At 37.8% G+C, this 18,938-nt stretch overlaps 2 protein-coding genes across 3 annotated transcripts; one reads left to right on the forward strand and one right to left on the reverse strand.

Annotated features, from left to right (window-relative positions):
- Window positions 1-520: 520 nt before the first annotated feature.
- Window positions 521-9,397, forward strand: LOC131150567 (uncharacterized). Its single transcript, XM_058101373.1, has 4 exons — window positions 521-869; window positions 1,081-1,136; window positions 8,775-8,841; window positions 8,942-9,397. Exons 1-4 carry the CDS (start codon window positions 741-743, stop codon window positions 9,020-9,022), a joined length of 333 nt encoding a protein of 110 aa, XP_057957356.1. The 5' UTR covers window positions 521-740; the 3' UTR covers window positions 9,023-9,397.
- A 718-nt stretch (window positions 9,398-10,115) lies between these two features.
- LOC131150568 (mitogen-activated protein kinase kinase kinase 1-like) lies at window positions 10,116-17,840 on the reverse strand. Of its 2 annotated transcripts, none has more exons than XM_058101374.1 (13): window positions 16,946-17,840; window positions 16,064-16,478; window positions 15,323-15,986; window positions 14,927-14,967; window positions 14,259-14,327; window positions 12,698-12,798; window positions 12,439-12,517; window positions 12,076-12,174; window positions 11,876-11,944; window positions 11,700-11,749; window positions 11,504-11,585; window positions 11,122-11,216; window positions 10,116-10,430 (listed from the first exon to the last, which is right to left on the reverse strand). In XM_058101374.1, exons 1-13 carry the CDS (start codon window positions 17,392-17,394, stop codon window positions 10,286-10,288), a joined length of 2,358 nt encoding a protein of 785 aa, XP_057957357.1. In that variant the 5' UTR covers window positions 17,395-17,840; the 3' UTR covers window positions 10,116-10,285. The 2 variants fall into 2 exon arrangements, with proteins under 2 accessions (XP_057957357.1, XP_057957359.1); XM_058101376.1 differs by having other exon boundaries at window positions 10,116-10,616.
- Between the last annotated feature and the right edge of the window lie 1,098 nt (window positions 17,841-18,938).

Consider the following 18,938-nt stretch of genomic DNA (forward strand, 5'->3'; position numbering starts at 1 on the left):
TAAAATAAATTAAAAAATAATTTTACTATTTTTCACTTGTCATGTTCAATAAAATTTTTTATTGTAGATTAAAATTTAAAAGTAGAACAATTAAGTAAAATAATTATAATCAATTTTATTTTTATTATAATAATTTTTTAATGTGTATTGTTTACAAATTTATTATTTTAAAAAGTAAAATTTGAAAGTAGAACAATTAAGTAAAATAATGATAGTAAATTTTATTTTTATTATAATAATTTTTTAATGTGTATTATTTGGAATTTTATTATTTTAATTATATTTTTTTAATATTTTGATTTAAAGATGAAAATGAATATTTTTTAATTAAAATTTTAATTTATATTAATTTTATAAATATTAACCAAATAGGTTGCTAATTTTTAATTTTTAGTTTTTATTTTTGGTTTTTTATTTTCGTTCTTTTAATTTTTCACGGCAAATACCAAGACCCTTCAATATTTCATAAGCCATAAGAGTAATGATAATGTCCAACTTATTCTCTCTCTCTCTGTGGCGGGCAGGCCCAGCCAAGGCCGAGCCCATAAGGGATCCATAAGTAGAGTTTCGGCCAGCCCATCTTTATATATGGTCCAAAGTATTCGACCAGCTTGCAGTTGGTTTACCGGGTAATCGGTCATCTTCTCGGTTTAGGGGTTGTAGAGTGAGCGTTAGGTTTAGGGTTTGTATTTGCACTCTGTATGCATTCTGAGTTGTGAGCAGGAGAAAACAAGCAAACAATGGAGGGAACAGACGAGGGGGTAGAGAGAGTAGTAGATTCAAAGGACCTTCAGCAGCAGAGCAAGGCCTTGGACAAGCTTACCGATCGGGTCGAAGATCGTCAGCTCGATTCCACTCGTGTCCAAGAGGTTCTTGTTCTTCGTGATTTGAATTTCTTTTCAGTTCAGATAAATTTCAGTGACGGTCTCTTGGCTTAGTTCACTTTTAGATGTAATTGATGGCCTTTTGTTTTACAATCACGAATCGTAGTAACAGCAGTTGAAAAGATCTGTAATTTCATCTTTTTTGAAGCACATGTTGCAGTCATTTCTCACTGTCATGGTGTGTATGAAATTGCAGGCTATGGCATCTATTGCTGCGTCCGCCGACGCTGATTGGAATGCTTTGAGAATGAGGTGAGGATTGTCGAATTTTCTTCTTCCTTTTTCTTTTCCAATCAATGAGAACTTGTTTTGGATCCTTGGGACATTTTTTTTGAGCTGTTCAAAGTGTTGAATATGAGGATCAATGGTATATAATGTCTTCTAATTTTTATGTCATCTTATGCATTTTCAATTCGACTTGAGTGCATTGGAAGAGGTAATTTTTTTTCCTTACCAAATGTGCAGCCTGGAATATGTGCTTGAACTTCTTAGGGGTGATTGGTATCACTGTAAAAAATTATAAAAAACAAAATCTATAAACAAAATAGGAAACAAAAACTGAAAATCAAAAGACACTGACCTGTTTTGTTAATATTTATATAATTAGTACAAGTTAAAAACTTGATTGAACAAATACTCAGTTTTATCCTTGAATCAAATAAAAATTAAAAATTTAAATGACTTGTTATTTTTACCGCATATTTAGAAATTTAGGGATATTTTTATTTTAATTGTATTTTAAATTCACATAGTTATTTTATTTTTTTTTATTAGAAATTACTTATAAAGTTAATGATTTAATTCAAAAAAGTTAATTTTGTATGTTAAAGTATTCTAGGAATAGGATGCCAAAGAACTAAAAATCATGAAATTTGGTTTTTAGTTTTTTTTTTTTTAAAGCAGCTGAAAAGTGAAAATAGAAACAGAATTGGCAATATAGTCCAAGCTGAGCAGAGTAAGGTGTCTTCAGGGGGAGAACTTGTATCGTGAAAGGACTTTAGCAGCAGCACCCCTCCCTTTCATAAAAACCTGTCATTTTGCCCTTCCAATGACCTATAATCTCATAGAAATAAGAAGATGATCTGTATGATTAGATAGAAAGAAAGATTAGACACAAATAGATTGACTCTAGACTATTAAATATTTTTTTTTAAAAATCAATTGAACCAATTTTTCCAAACAAATAAGTGAATAAAGCAAAACTATTGAGCCTAGGAATAGGAAAGGAATGGAGATTCTATGGGAAATTGGAAAATAGATGTTTCAAGGGATTGCAGCAAAAGATAAAGCGAATTGATAAACTTTAACAATGAGTAAGCCAAAAGTCTTGTGCCCTCTTGGTCGATTTCTAGTTAGTTACCTCAACCTTTTGAATCTAACACGTTATGATCTGTCCCCTTACTTTTCAGAAATAAAAAAAAAAAATAGAAAACATATTTGATACTAAACAAACCCTCACTGATTGAATCAATGTGATTTATAATCGTTAGTTGTATTAGTTTATGAAAATTCTCTACCGAGCACATTGGTTAAACTCAACTTCTTGTGTTAGGTACATGATCTGTTTTTTTCCATTGTCTTTAGCAAGGAATATATTCTCCAAATACACCTCTCAATGCACATAGAAGATATATTTAATGAAAAGGAAACTGCATCATTGCTAAGAATACTCTCTCACACACAAATTTGTGCAATTGAGAGATCAGTGGTTGTCTGTCTAATTGTTTCAAACAATTTTGTCATGTTTGAGATCTAGGAATGATTATTTAGGAATGGGAGTAAGGCAGTATGGGAATAAGAATTTAACACTTGAAAATGCATGAATGGGAATGTCGGGCCCACTGCCTATTGGGATTGGAAATCCAAGGACGTGATTAAGGTGCTCCAGAGTCCAGATGAATGATAAGGCTATATTGGGATTCTCAATCTAGCTCCTTCCAATTCCAGAATTCAAACATGGCCTTTAGGGGCATTTGGTTCATGGAATCTCCTAGCGTCTCATTTTGCAATGTGATTGTTTGGACTTCTGATTTAATTCTGGAGAATTTGAGATTGATTCATTTGATTTGCGTAATAGGTTCCAAGAATCAAACGGTAATCTTAAATTGTCGCATTTGGTTTTCAAAGCACATTCCTATAAATGTGGCAGTGACTTTATCCCGGGGCCATTACCCTCTCCCCAAAAAAGTACCTTGTTAGGGTGTGTAGCCCTTATGCTTATAAGGCCTCAGGATCTCCCAACCGTTTCCGATGTGGGACAGTAGCACCCTATCTATTCTTTGGCACTTGGCGAGACACCTTGCCTACCCCTCCTAGGTGTTTGGCATGTCACCCTACCTACCCTCTTGGGCGCTTGGCATGACATTCTCCCCCACCCAATCCAGCGACGCCCTTGTCGCTGATGGCCACCCAGCCTACCCCTTGGGCGCTTAGCTTGAATCCAATCGAGTCGCATTGGCTCTAATACCACTTTATCACAGGGTCATTACCCTTTCCCCAAAAAGGTACCTTGTTAGGGTGTGCAGCGCCCACGCTTATAAGCCCTCATAATCTCCCAACCTTTTCCGATGTGGGATAAAGCACCCGGCCTACCCTTTGGCATTTGGCAAGACACCCTGTCTAGCCTTTGGCGCTTGGCAAGGCACCTTGCCTACCCCTCTTGGGTGTTTGGCGTGTCACCCGGCCTACCCTCCTGGGCACTTGGCATGACATTCTCCCTTACCCAATTTGGCGACGCCCTTGTCGCCAATGGCCACCCTGCCTACCCCTTGGGCGCTTAGCTTGAGTCCAATCGAGTCGCGTTGGCTCTGACACTTTATCACAGGGTCATTACCCTCTCCTCAAAAAGGTATCTTGTTAGGGTGTGCAGGGCCCATGCTTACAAGCCCTTAGGATCTTTCAATCTTTTCTGATGTGGGATAAAGCACCCGGCCTACCCTTTGGCGTTTGGCAAGACACCCTGCCTACCCTCCTAGGCACTTGGTGTGTCACCCTACCTACCCTCCTAGGCACTTGGTGTGACATTCTCCCCCACCCAAACATAGATTCAAAACAAGAACCAGATTTTATCTCCAGATCAACAAAAAAGAAAATACCAGACCATAATCCACAGCAATCAAAAGACACAAAAGACTACCATGATGCAACAGATCAGCATATGTCGTGTGTTTATCTCTCTACGTGCTATCAGGCTGCACGTACAGGAATTGAAGTATTAAATGTTAGATTACCACTTTGCTTAAAAAGTTAATCTATTAAGGTCTGGGTAATAATGTATATCAAACTTTAACATTATTAATTAGTATTTCTCCTAATTAACTAATTAATGGATGTTGCCTTGCACTTGCATGGATATATGTAATATTTTCTAAGAAGAAAGATGGTTAATTGAACGGGTTGTGAATGCATGCATGCATGCATGAGTTGTGAATTATTGTGTTTGATTTTTATTATTAATTTTAAAAATTTTGTGAATAAAAAAAAAAAAGAAAAGAGGACAAAAAAATGACGAAAAAAGAAAATCTAGGGGTGCTGATTTGGGATAAAATGTGAGAGGTTTGGGAGGGAGGGATGGGTGTGTGGGGGGAGGAGGTGGCCATGCACGTGGATATGAGGTGCACGTGGCAGCATAGAGCTGTGCACGCTAGGTTGCCACGTTGGTCCATGTCACATCACACGTTCGACAAGCCACGTGGGGGGAAGCATGCATGAGGACAAACAGCCTGACGAGGCTCACATGACTTTTACATGCACACCCAGAGACATATGCTGCGTCCGCCGACGCTGATTGGAATGCTTTGAGAATGAGGTGAGGATTGTCGAATTTTCTTCTTCCTTTTTCTTTTCCAATCAATGAGAACTTGTTTTGGATCCTTGGGACATTTTTTTTGAGCTGTTCAAAGTGTTGAATATGAGGATCAATGGTATATTATGTCTTCTAATTTTTATGTCATCTTATGCATTTTCAATTCGACTTGAGTGCATTGGAAGAGGTAATTTTTTTTCCTTACCAAATGTGCAGCCTGGAATATGTGCTTGAACTTCTTAGGGGTGATTGGTATCACTGTAAAAAATTATAAAAAACAAAATCTATAAACAAAATAGGAAACAAAAACTGAAAATCAAAAGACACTGACCTGTTTTGTTAATATTTATATAATTAGTACAAGTTAAAAACTTGATTGAACAAATACTCAGTTTTATCCTTGAATCAAATAAAAATTAAAAATTTAAATGACTTGTTATTTTTACCACATATTTAGAAATTTAGGGATATTTTTATTTTAATTGTATTTTAAATTCACATAGTTATTTTATTTTATTTTTTTATTAGAAATTACTTATAAAGTTAATGATTTAATTCAAAAAAGTTAATTTTGTATGTTAAAGTATTCTAGGAATAGGATGCCAAAGAACTAAAAATCATGAAATTTGGTTTTTAGTTTTTTTTTTTTTAAAGCAGCTGAAAAGTGAAAATAGAAACAGAATTGGCAATATAGCCCAAGCTGAGCAGAGTAAGGTGTCTCCAGGGGGAGAACTTGTATCGTGAAAGGACTTTAGCAGCAGCACCCCTCCCTTTCATAAAAACCTGTCATTTTGCCCTTCCAATGACCTATAATCTCATAGAAATAAGAAGATGATCTGTATGATTAGATAGAAAGAAAGATTAGACACAAATAGATTGATTCTAGACTATTAAATATTTTTTTTTTTAAATCAATTGAACCAATTTTTCCAAACAAATAAGTGAATAAAGCAAAACTATTGAGCCTAGGAATAGGAATGGAATGGAGATTCTATGGGAAATTAGAAAATTGATGTTTCAAGGGATTGCAGCAAAAGGTAAAGCGAATTGATAAACTTTAACGACGAGTACTCCAAGCCAAAAGTCCTGTGTCCTCTTGGTTGATTTCTAGTTAGTTGCCTCAACCTTTTGAAACTAACACGTTATGATCTGTCCCCTTACTTTTTCAGAAATGAAAATAGAAAATAGAAAACATATTTGATACTAAACAAACCCTCACTGATTGAATCAATGTGATTTTTAATCGTTAGTTGTATTAGTTTATGAAAATTCTCTACTGAGCACATTGGTTAAACTCAACTTCTTGTGTTCAGATACATGATCTGTTTTTTTCCATTGTCTTTAGTGAGGAACATATTCTCCAAATACACCTCTCAATGTACATAGAAGATATATTTAATAAAAAGGAAACTGCATCATTGCTAAGAATACTCTCTCTCACACACAAATCTGTGCAATTGAGAGATCTGTCTGTCTAATTGTTTCAGACAATTTTGTCATGTTTGGGATCTAGGAATGATTATTTAGGAATGGGAGTAAGGCAGTATGGGAATAAGAATTTAACACTTGAAAATGCATGAATGGGAATGTCGGCCCCACTACCAATTGGGATTGGAAATCCAGGGAGGTGATTAAGGTACTCCAGAATCCAGATGAATGATAAGGCTATATTGGGATTCTCAATCTAGCTCCTTCTAATTCTAGAATTCAAACATGGCCTTTAGGGGCATTTGGTTCATGGAATCTCCTAGCGTATCATTTTTGCAATGTGATTGTTTGGACTTCCGATTTAATTCTAGAGAATTTGAGATTGATTTATTTTATTTGCGTAATAGGTTCCAAGAATCAAACGGTAATCTTAAATTGTCGCATTTGGTTTTCAAAGCACATTCCTATAAATGTGGCAGTGACTTTATCACAGGGCCATTACCCTCTCCCCAAAAAGGTACCTTGTTAGGGTTTGTAGTAGCCCTTATGCTTATAAGACCTCAGGATCTCCCAACCGTTTCCGATGTGGGACAGAAGCACCTTGTCTGCCCTTTGGCACTTGGTGAGACACCTTGCCTACCCCTACTGGGTGTTTGGCGTGTCACCCTGCCTACCCTCCTAGGCACTTGGCGTGACATTCTCCGCCACCCAATTCGGCGACGCCCCCGTCGCCGATGGCTACCTTGCCTACCCCTTGGGCGCTTAGCTTGAGTCCAATCGAGTCACATTGGCTCTAACCACAGGGTCATTACCCTCTCCCCAAAAAGGTACCTTGTTAGGGTGTGCAGCGCCCACGCTTATAAGCCTCAGGATCTCCCAACCTTTTCTGATGTGGGATAAAGCACTCGGCCTACCCTTTGGCATTTGGCAAGACACCCTGTCTACCCTTTGGCACTTGGCGAGATACCTTGCCTACCCCTCCTAGGTGTTTGGCGTGTCACCCTACCTACCCTCCTGGGCGCTTGGCATGACAGAACCCTTACCCAATCCGGCGACGCCCTTGTTGCCGATGGCCACCCTGCCTACCCCTTGGTCGCTTAGCTTGAGTCCAATCGAGTCGCGTTGGCTCTGATACCACTTTATCACAGGGTCATTACCCTCTCCTCAAAAAGGTATCTTGTTAGGGTGTGCAGGGCCCATGCTTACAAGTCCTCAGGATCTCTCAATCTTTTCCGATGTGGGATATAGCACCCGGCCTAACCTTTGGTGTTTGGCAAGACACCCTGCCTACCCTCCTAGGCACTTGGTGTGTCACCCTACCTACCCTCCTGGGCACTTGGTGTGACATTCTCCCCCACCCAAACATAGGTTCAAAACAAGAACCAGATTTTATCTCCAAATCAACAAAAAAGAAAATACCAGACCATAATCCACAGCAATCAAAAGACACAAAAGACTACCATGATGCAACAGATCAGCATCATAAAAAAATAAAATAAAATAATTACAAAGCAAAAATCTTCTGACAATATTAAAAAATTATAGATTTGAAAATCAACCAAAAACCGTGAGAAGAGATCAAAGCAGTAATATACCCAATAAACCATAATTCCAGATCCAGATTTATTAAGGAATTATTAAAATAGCCACAAAAAAGGGGAGCTTCATCATCAACCATGGAAATTTCCTAGTGTCACAGTCTCCCCCCTCCTCCCCCAAAAATCATTTTCCGTAAGAAATCATCCAGGAACAGACCAAACTCTGCAAGGTGTCAATTGGACAGAAACTTGCTATGGAGTTACTTGTTGATCGAGTAAAACAGCTAGTTTTGATATCTAGAGGTATATTAGTGGGCCCCAATAGCATTGCTTTGGGCGCATTCCCATTTTTTATCCAAATAGGACCTGGTTATTGAATGTAGAAGTGGCCTCTACTGAAATTTGAACATATTTAGCTAGTATGCATGTCTAGTTTAGGAAATTCATGCACAGATTCAATAAAAAGAAAAACCATGCTAAGATTTGTTAGCAAATCTTGGACTATGTCTTTTTTTTGTGTTCTTGTTTTCAGGGATGTGCAAAACAAGATTCACGTTCTGCAATTCCCCCAGGGTTGTTTTTTGAAGGCTTGTGCCTTTGCCTCCAACTTTAACATGAGAAAAAATTATCTTAAGAGTGCATAAATGTTTCTTGGAATTTACAACCTGTGTAGAGTTGGATGGATGCTACTAGTTGCAGCTGGGGTTGGGCATTTTTGGTGCGTGATTGAGGTTTGTTTGCTCAAATAGATATATGATTACATGGCACAGCCATTGAAATGAGTAGTCTATATGATAAATCTTATGCCCCACATTTTTTAATCTAGGAAAGTATGTCGGGTTTCTACTGCTTGAAAAGGAGACCTTTTGTTTTATTTTGCGGAGATAGATTTGTTTCATTTTTATTTAATTTCCTGTGCAACCGTTTTTTTGAGAGCAGTATTACTGAATCCAGGCTTTGGTAGTAAATAAGGATACTGGCATTGATTTTGAAATATTTGATATCTGAACTCATACAACTCTCTTTTATGAGATTTAACAGTGTTAGTCTATATTAGTTTGGGACCACAGGATTATTTCTGAAAATCTCAAATGCACGTGGTTTTGTGGTTGCTTGCAGGGACAAAGAATTGGCTGCTGTGAAGATCAATCCGACCGATGTTGACATAATTGCTAATGAATTAGAGGTTGATTTCTCCACTCTATCCATTCCTTGTAATCTGTTTTGTGATTAGTATATGATCAATGCACTTAATAAGGTCTCCCGCTTTTCAACAATATGAACAGTTGGACAAGAAGGTGGCAGAGAGAACCTTACGGGAGCATAAAGGTGATGCAGTGGCTGCTGTTCGACACTTGCTTCGGTAGAAGGCCATTGGATCAAAACAGCGCCTTGCGGTTCTTGTATCCTGTAGAGAGAAATGATTGAATGACGAACTTGCGAACCAAGTTTGCTGCTTGCCGCGTGAACACACGCACTTATATTTTGTCTGTTAATGGTATATTCTGTCCAAGCCATTGGATGTCTGTTGGACATGCTGTTTTGCTTACAGCACAACTGTGTATTCTTTATAATTATTTTACCTAGTTTCTGTTACTTAGGATTCAGTTTTCAAGAATCATTTTATTGTATGCAACAAGTGAAAGTATTGTGTTTTTCAATGGTTTTTAGAATTTTTTAAAAAATATATGGATATTTTTTTAATAATTTAATACAGAAAAGTTAATCTTAGATATAAAGTATTTCGGCAGTAGATTATCAATTTTTTTTATTTTTAGCATTATTTGATAATAGTTGAAAGTCAACAATAAAAGTAGAAAATTGACAATATTTTTATGATATAGAAATGATAAAAGAACTAGAGAAACAGCTGTCATGCCAAATTGCTCTACTCAGTTAAGATCAAAGTCATCCACCACCCTGCTTAAAAATTTAGAGCAAAGCATGACTATTATATTGAGGCGTGCATGCTAAAGGATGTTCATCTTTTAAACTATGAAAAACCAATTTTACATGGAAGTTCCCATGCTAAAACAATCTCCAACATCTAATGTTGGATTAGTTGGAACGGGAGCACAGGCACCAGCAGGCACAAAGATTGCCCATTGAATGCACTTCGTAATGAAGTTGCATGCTTCTAGAAACAAATAGATTTTAATTTTTTTAATTGAAGAGGAAAGTTCAATCTCTTCAACGATTATCAAGCAAGGTATGTACTTTTTGCCCTAAAATTTGAATCGACCTGAAGGAGGAATGTTTTCATTGGATGCTTCGGTTTATATATGTTATGTTCCCAACTGTTTATTTTTTAGTTTGGGCATCACCAGTTTCCCCCAAACCTCGGGCACCTTCATACCTTTTTGCCAAACAAAGAGAGCTTAAAGATGACTCAAATGGCAAACAAGAAAGCAGCAAGAATGATAAGAACTTCTCAAAACCTAACCCACAACACAAAATATATGATGCATCAAATCAGCTTCAATCTATTTACTCCAAAGGGGAAAAAAAGGAAAAAATTTGAGTCCTGTACAACTTTTCTGCAGTGGTCCTCACTCTTTGTTTTCATCCAAAATAAATCACAAATGGGTGCCTGAAGATACCAACCAGACACATGTAAACCAATAAAGACATCACACAACCAACCAACAGAGCATGGAAAGTAGGCAGCTCACATATATGACCACCACTCGTCCTTCTTTCCCATTTTCTTTTTCCCTTTCCCTGGACAGGGCGATCCCAACTTTGAGTTTCCTTGAGTTTCCGCACAACCAGTCCCTGCATATGACAGCAAAAATATGGATGCCCCTGCTGGCAATCAAACCACAATTCAAAAACTACAAATCCTTTTGGGCGTTATCCCCGGCAGCAGAACGGGCTGCCTGGAATTGCATGGCAAACTGTCTCTGCAAGTCTTTGAGGCTTTCCAGCAGTTCCTGGAATGTAGGCCGGCAATGTGGCTCACTGGTTTGACAAGTTGAGCGAAAAACAGATTAGGCTAAATTGCATCGAACATAATTCAAAATGTTGTTTACATTCATTCAGAGTTGCTTCTAATTGCACATGTCTTCACTCGCCCTGAAAGTGACTGAACGAGCCCCTACCCACTGGGAACCAATGCCAAGAGGGGCCAAGAGGAATAAGCCCATAAGTGGATCTTGGACACTCGGGGGCCTGCTGTGGAACGTGCAGACACCCCCTCATATTTAGCTGCCCTAGAGGAAAAAGGTGTGGGGGGCCTGACCCAGTTTTTGGTCTGATATGAATTATGATGGGGCAATTTTGCTTCACCTGAAGCCCCCACTTAGTTTGTGGAACTCCCACTCTCTTTTAGTTTGTGGAGGGTGAAAAGTGCAATAGGAAAAAGTTTAAGAAAAAATAAAATAGAGGGTCCCTAATAAGCAAGAAGAGAGCAGGCACCTAGCTCATAAAACCTAAAAAGAAAAAGGACAAAGGAGAAGAAAAGCACCTGTGCCAGCAGCTTTCGATTATTGAAACCCACTGTGGATCCGCCTCCTTTGGGATCTCCAGCCGTTGATTCATGAACCCTACAGCTCCAATCACCTGCAAGTTTATTAAATAAAATGTAATACATTCATGCAACCCTCCTATTCCTCATCTCTTAAGAAGAGGCATATCCAACAGATTCTAGTTAAAGCACCCACCCCAATCCTCCAGGAAGGTAAATCTATTTTAGTTTTTTTTTTTAGGTCCAATCACAACATTTTGATTGAATCCAAATATGAAAAAAAAAATCAGCGACAAATGGATATTACTTTACCTCCCGCCCCTTGTTTTTGTGTGGTGGTGAAAAGAAGAGGGGGTTGGAGGTTGAGAAAACAGAAAAATACCTGCATAGAATTAAGGTTATCCCAAGGGATCTTCTCGGTGGCAAGCTCCCATAATATCACACCAAAGCTGTATACATCTGACCTATACGTTTCCATAACGAAAAAACTCTATTGAGTAAAAGATTCAACAAAAAACTCAAATCCAAAGAATCAGCACCAGAATTAATGTAACCCAAACAAAAAAATCAAGACATACTTCTCATCGGAGGGTTCATTACGGAGAACCTCTGGAGCCATCCATTGAGGCTACAAACAGAAAAATCAATAGTGGGTCATTTGAAAACCCCAATCATAAGCCTCCCATAAGGAATGCATACTATCATCATACTGATCATAAAAAAGAAAAGAGCACGAATTCCAGTTAGAAACTACCGTTCCTTTCCCAGTCTTTGTTGTGAGATAAGTTTCATATTTGATACGCGACAGACCAAAATCTCCAACCTGTTAGAACAAAATATTATGAGATGATTATTAATGCCAACTGTAAAATAAAATACAGTGTATGACAAGTTTACAAGCAATGAAGAAAAATAAAATAAATGGGCCATAAATACAGAGAGATAAAAGCAAACCTTCACAGTCCAGTTCTTGTCAACAAGAAGATTTGAAGACTTCAAATCACGATGAATAATGGGGGGGTTGCAATGATGAAGATAATTCATGCCTCGCGCCTGTGAAAGGATTCGACAATACGTAAATGCATGCAAAAACAGCCAAATATAAAGGTTGCAGATTTCAGTCCTATGTATGTAAATGCATGGAAAAGCATAAGATATCCCAAATGATGAGGCATAAATACATTAAACAACTACTACAATGAAAATTCAATTCAAACCAATACATGATGCCACTGGTTATCATAATACACACACACACACACACACAAATATATTTATCAACTTTTCCATATTCACACAGGATCCCATAATACTCACTATATCTAAAGCTATGTGAACACGCCGCCTCCAATCTAGTTTGGAAGTGTTCCGCTGTAGTAATCTAAACAAACTTCCACTGCATTGAAGAAATGCATAAACAGAAAAATTCAATAAGTCCTGGATATTGTTAAATATTTTTAAATAAACTCTACAGCAGATATTGTTAAATTTTTTAAAAGTCAGCCAAAAAATGCATAATTCTTAAAAAAATATGAAATTTTGGAAAAAATAAAAATAAAAAAGGTAAACAATGTACCGCGGAAGGAATTCCGTAACAATACAAAGACGCTGAGGTGAAGTCACTGCACCCATAAAGAGTAGAACATTTGGATGTCGAAGCCTTTTCATTAGGGATACCTACAATAACATAACTTAGATATTAGGGCCAGAAAAAAGAAACCTGTGCTACAAGCATAGACATGTACATGTTTTAACCCATGTCATTCTAGTAAAAGTATGTATGAAGAGCAAAAAGAAAAAACAAAAACTTCTATATCAAGTGAATTAGTTAATCACTAAACAAATAACTATGGCAGGATAAAACCTATTTCACTGTTAGAAAGCATTAGTTAGAGAGGAGGAGAAGAGAGATTATTGAGCTTTGAAACTCAAATGGGATCTGTTTAAATATGACAAAGTATCATATGCTCTTTAGAAGTTCCCAAAAGTTCCAGCACCATACAAATGAAGAATTTTATCAGTGCATCATGCTAATATCAATAACCATGTTTTATGGGTTATAACAAAATCATGATGTAACTTAAGAACAAATAGATTATCTCAGCATGAAACCTATTTCACTGTTAGCTTTAGTTACAGAGTAACAATCTCAAGAAGGCAGAGGACAGGAGAAATCAGCCATTGAAACTCAAAACAATGACAAGTGGGATGCTGGACATACACACTTCAAGTGATAAACCCTAATAACTTAAGTTCAATTCATAATAATCAACTCTGAGTAAAAACTCTTACATCTTATCTTTACAGGACAAATATGCTGGGAATCAAGCGAATAAAATTATAAACCTAAAAATTACTATTTACTAGGATACTTCTTTCCTAATAAATAAAACCTTATAATTTACTGATTTGTTGCCCAATAGAATGCTACTATAGAATGCTGAAAAATTAAGAGTAATCTTTGAAAAAAATAAAATTACAAGATTGCCTAAAATCTCAAAATGTCCAAAAATTATGAATTTGCATTGCATGCTTTAAAGCCCACACTGCATCTAAATTTAAGTGTCATATGCCCTTCAACGTTCTCAAAAATTCAAGTGCATGAAGAATTTCACCAGCATATTATGCTTAGTTCACCCCAACTGTTTCATCAGCTTGGTTTTGGTATATATTTGGTGCAAGAACTCATTGCACATCAGATTTTTACCTTCCATCTTGTCCATTCACCTCCTCATCCCCAGATCTGCATGCTCATCTTACTCTCCCATCCACCATATAAGATTCATTATCTTTGCATTTTTTATTTGCAGAATAGTTTATTCTCTCATCACCACCTCCGTGACCAAATACTCCTCTTTCACTAATCATACTAGTACACAGATACATCAAAAAACAAAATGTGTTCCCATGCAGGTAAAGGTTGCAGATATGGTGTCAATCATGCATATGTAAGTAAGTCTAAAACAGCAAAAATAAAAATGCCTAAATCATTACAGTATTTCAGATTCAACAAAAGAAATGAGAAAAAAAAAAAGAAAAAACCAAACAAAAAAAAAAATATATATATATATAGAACATAAAATGCCGCATAAAAAATGTAATATGAATTGTAAAAGCATGTGTTAATTAGAAAATACCTCTTGTCTGAAAGAAAGTATCACATCATCTGAATATTCTTGTCTGGAGAAAACTTTGACAGCGACATCCTGCAGTAGCATGGATATAATTCAATCACAAGTGAAAATCAAACAACTGTTTTTTTCTCTTCACTTTATTACATGAAGAAAGGTCATTTTCGACACACCAGCATCATCATTTTGTGAAAACAAAGAGGGGGATGCCGACCTCACCAATAGTCACACCTATGAAGCTTATGAGTGACATTTTACTAATTTATGCATAGTACAAACATAGAAAGTGAAGGAGCGAGCTGGTCAATTGGTGAAGTATACGGAGATCTAACTTGACACAGTGTTGAGATTCATAGGAACTTGAATATCTTACAGCATCTTAACAACACAAAGCTAACATTGACCATTGCTCATTAAGAAAATGTAGAAAAGGAAAGCCAAAATTTGGCATCTGATTCTAGGAATATATATTCTGGTAGCCAATGCAACTTGTATTTTGTTCTTCTCATGTAAAATTCATCAGTATGAAATCCATACTCCCCCTTTGGTTCTTGATCCTACACTTTTCTTTTACTCTTCTAAATACGAAGAGTTTAACATGAATCTGAATACATTGAACTTATAGGTATCTTCCTAGGAATTAAGTTTTCAAGAGGAAGAGCAAAAGAACATACTGATCCATACCACAGACCATGATATACAGTTCCACATGAACCTGCAGGAACAGTTAAAAAAGGAATAAGAAAAATTAGAAATTGTAAGTAAAGACATGCAGGCAGTAAAAAAGCAGCAAAAAATATAATCAGAGCAGTTTGAAAATTTGCAGTTTACTACAGATGGTGATTAGATGGATATTTGGGAAATAGTGATTCTACTAAAGATTATTCGTGTCCAACAGTGATGCAAACAACTGATTTAAGAAAGAGCAAATATAGGTGACTGGTCCCCTTGCATCCATTCCATCCATTCAAAACAGGCTTTTGGCAACATTTACGAAGATAAAAAGTTCCTCAAAATGAACAAAATCAATTAAAAACAGGCACAACAAATGCACCAAATGAGATGAGTACCTTGCCCTATCTGTTCTCCAATTTTCAAATCTTCCCACAAGATTTCACAATCTAAGCAATCTGTTTCCATGTCCACTTTGTTCACTGCACTACTGCTGGTACTCCCACAGCTACTTGCACTGCTTGTGCTATTAACATTTACTGAAGAGGACCAGGACCCTGAAGCTTCGTTGTTAGCAGGCCTATTACTTTCACTCCCCTGGCTTTCGGGTCTTGCACAGTAGTTGGGATTCTTTTGTTGAACCACATCATTCTCTTGATCATTGTTCAACCAGGGCCAAACAAAACGGGTGGTCCTTGCATCCAATGCTTCACGCTCATTCCCTTTCCAAGGCCACGATAACCCTTTTTTGCCAATCCAAGCCTCTGCCTTAGAGCTAATGATCTTATGAATGCCAGGCTTCCCTTCACTTTCATCACCATACATTTTTACTGGGTTCTTCTCCTCAGGAGCAACCTGAGAAAACACACCATAGGGGGATGGAGGAACATCCCCTCTTGGTGTGCTAGCTCCACTTGAAGCTGCATCCTCCCTATGATCAGAGAGGGCTGTATCAGACGAATAGTGATCAGAATGGTGACTATCCCCACTACCCCCTTCACAATCTGCACCGTGCTCACTCATCTTGATCTTTGACTTAACTTTATTGCTAACCTTGGAAGCCTGTGTTGGCAGTCACGATAATCAAAATGGGCTTGACTAAAACAAAGCATAGAATCAGAAAAACAACTTTTACTGACCAAATTTGATATTTTAGAGGCAATTGCAACTTGCAGAGGTTGCTGAGGATCAAGACCAAGCTTCATGGCAGCACTGTTTCTGGACCGTGCAAAGCTTGAATCTGCTTCTGAATGGTTGGTTCCTGACAATGGAACTCTTGTTTCCTGAAAGGGTCGTGAATCAGCTGACACGCAAATAATCCCGACCAAATTACCATTGTTGTCATAGAATCCTGTATTGGTTACAACAGCTACAAACTTCTGCCCCATCTTATTCTTCACCGGGAACTGCCCAGTCCAGCTCTCTCCCATGGTTACACGATGAACTATGTTATTTGCTATGGGGAAGTCCCGAGAATCTGTTAGAAGCTCAATGGCATCCTGGCCAAGGGCTTCCGCTGCAGAGTAACCATAGAAGTTCTCAGCAGTTCTGTTCCTGCAAAATTGAAATTTCCCAGAAGGACCAAGACCAAAAATTTCACTGAGAACCCAAAACCTTAATCTAAGAAGACACAGGATTATTATCATTATTATTAAGTGCCAGCATTCATATTATACTTCCAAACGCATTATAATTCCTGAGCTATTATCTACATCAACCCAACTCACTGATATTAACTGCACCCAGTTGGACAAAGCTCAAAAAATTTCACAACAGAGAACCCAATATGATTATTAGAAGCGATAACATTCATATTATACTTCAAAACGCATTAATTACTGACTTAATATCAACCCAATCGATCACAGAAAATCAACCTCATACCAGTAAAACAACATCAACATCAATTCTACAATTACAAGGAGCCTGGAAATTAGAAACCCAAAAACCCACCTAACCCTCAATTTAAAACCACCGACCCTTATCAACAAATCAAGAAAACAAGCACAAACCAAACTCACCAGTAAGTTATACGACCGCTGAGATCAAAAATGTGAACGGACTGCCCTATCGACTGCAAAATATTCTGACACTGCCCATCAGTAAAATTAGCCGCCGACAGCCCAAAATCTCTGCCGCAGCCGCCTCCATCAACACCTTCTCCTCCGGCACCGGCGGTCACAGCATCGAGGCTCCGGCTCTCCCTCTGCAACGGCGACGAGTGCCTGAACGACGCCGAGCCCTTCTCCCAAGCCGCAGCGCCGTCGAAACCGCCTCCGCCTCCGCCCCCTTTCCTCTGCGCCGCCAGCCTCGACCGCCGCGGCGATATCGAATGCGACCTATGGCGCGTGGGATCCGACGCACCGGCGCCGGAGACTCTCAGCTTCGTCATCTCCTGCTGGAGGTGAGCCTGACCGGCCTCGAGCTCCTGGATCTTCTTCAGCAGCTCTTCCGTTGGTGGAGCATCCATAACAACAACAGCAAAGAGACACAAAGGATTGAAAATGAACAATACCCACTTGATGATCTTCACAGATTACCAGTAAGTATGGGTTGAAATTGAAAATGATGATAAGATTGCCAGACCCATATCCCTCCCTCCCTCTCTTATCTGTTGTTCACTATCTTTTCTTTCTCTGTAAGCCGTCAATTTCTGCAATGAAGAAGCTTTCAGAGGTCAAGAACTAGAAGCTCTCTCCTTTTGCTCTGCATTTTATCTCTTTTTTTAATTAATTAGCTTCTCCTTTTCTTTAGGTTTTTGTTTCTTCTCCTGTTCTCTCTCTCTCTCTCTTACACACTCTCTCTGCTCTGTTTCCCTCTCAGTTTTCTCTCCATTTCTTTTGGGCGGCTTGGTTTGGTTTTGTTTGGTTGCTTCTCTCTCTCTCTCTCTCTCTCTCTCATCAGCATCTGAATCCTACTATTACGAGTTGCTGTTATGTATATATAAATGTAACTTGAGTGGGTCACTGGTACTCCTACGCGCCAAACCAGCGCTTTAACGAAACGGGCCAATCATATTTCGTTACTTTCTGAAACTGGCTCTGTGGGCCGTGCGTGCACCTCCGCAACAGCGTGCGAGGCTGAGCTTCTCCGGGGAAAGGCCTCTTCTCTGTTTCCGCTCCCATTTCTAATATTTCAACTTGCCCTCTTTGTCAATTCACGCAAAAGCGCAGGCGAACGTGGAGCGCATTCCGCCAAAATCAGAGGGGAAGTAGCAATTCGGGGGGGAAAACGATGCCGTTTTGTACTTGATGACGTCACCGCTCCTTGATTGCTCGGTTTGCCTCTCCACTGCCATTGCTTTAGGCTTTCCGTTTTTCCTCCCACAAAGGGGAAAAAAAAAAATAAATTGTTCAATATGACGCAAATGGATTTGCATTGGTGGATTGGTATTCTTTCTTGGTTTGATTCCACAAATTTAATAATTATTTAAATATATTTAATAATTAAAGTAAAATGAAATAATAAGTAATAATTATATTTAAATTACTATGTTTTAAATACTGTATTTAATATATGAATTTGCCCGAAAATAATTATATGTGTGTGTGCGCGCGTACGCGTACATGTAGTATTTATATGTGCAGGAACAAATCTCCAAGGAAAGACAAATCTCTTAATGATGTTGGAATGATAATTATCTTAATATTTGTCGTGTTTCAAATACTGTTTCATTTAATTTATCTTAAATTATCTCAAAATATATGTCAAAACTAGGTTTTTGACAAAAGTTAGGAATCTTTTAATGATATCAAGATAATAATTATGTTAATTTGTCATTTTTTGAGTAGTTTGGTTTTAAAAAAAATGTTAATACAGACTAATCAAAATATGGCTTTCTAAAAAGATGTGTTTATTGTAGACACCTCAATTTTAACCAGATCCTTCCAAGGAGACTCAGTGTAATAAGACTTGGTCGTGAGTCCTAAACGAAATCTTTTTTCAAAATTGAGATCCTATTTCCCCAGTTGAGTCATTTTGATTTCAGAAAGTCGAATCCTTTAAAAACAACAT

Source organism: Malania oleifera, chromosome 3, assembly GCF_029873635.1.
Source record: "Malania oleifera isolate guangnan ecotype guangnan chromosome 3, ASM2987363v1, whole genome shotgun sequence".
Taxonomy (NCBI): Eukaryota; Viridiplantae; Streptophyta; class Magnoliopsida; order Santalales; family Ximeniaceae; genus Malania; species Malania oleifera.

Bases quoted from the DNA above. Each gene is read 5' to 3' on its own strand.
- LOC131150568 (XM_058101374.1), bottom strand. From the start codon at position 17,394: ATGGATGCTCCACCAACGGAAGAGCTGCTGAAGAAGATCCAGGAGCTC. The intron at 15,987-16,063 runs GTCAGTAAAAGT...CTGCCAACACAG, and splicing joins CCTCTAAAATATCAAATTTG to GCTTCCAAGGTTAGCAATAA. The intron at 11,750-11,875 runs GTAGTTTCTAAC...TTCTGTTTGTAG, and splicing joins CAAAGACTGGGAAAGGAACG to CCTCAATGGATGGCTCCAGA.
- LOC131150567 (XM_058101373.1), top strand. From the start codon at position 741: ATGGAGGGAACAGACGAGGGGGTAGAGAGAGTAGTAGATTCAAAGGAC. The intron at 870-1,080 runs GTTCTTGTTCTT...ATGAAATTGCAG, and splicing joins ATTCCACTCGTGTCCAAGAG to GCTATGGCATCTATTGCTGC. The intron at 8,842-8,941 runs GTTGATTTCTCC...CAATATGAACAG, and splicing joins TAATTGCTAATGAATTAGAG to TTGGACAAGAAGGTGGCAGA.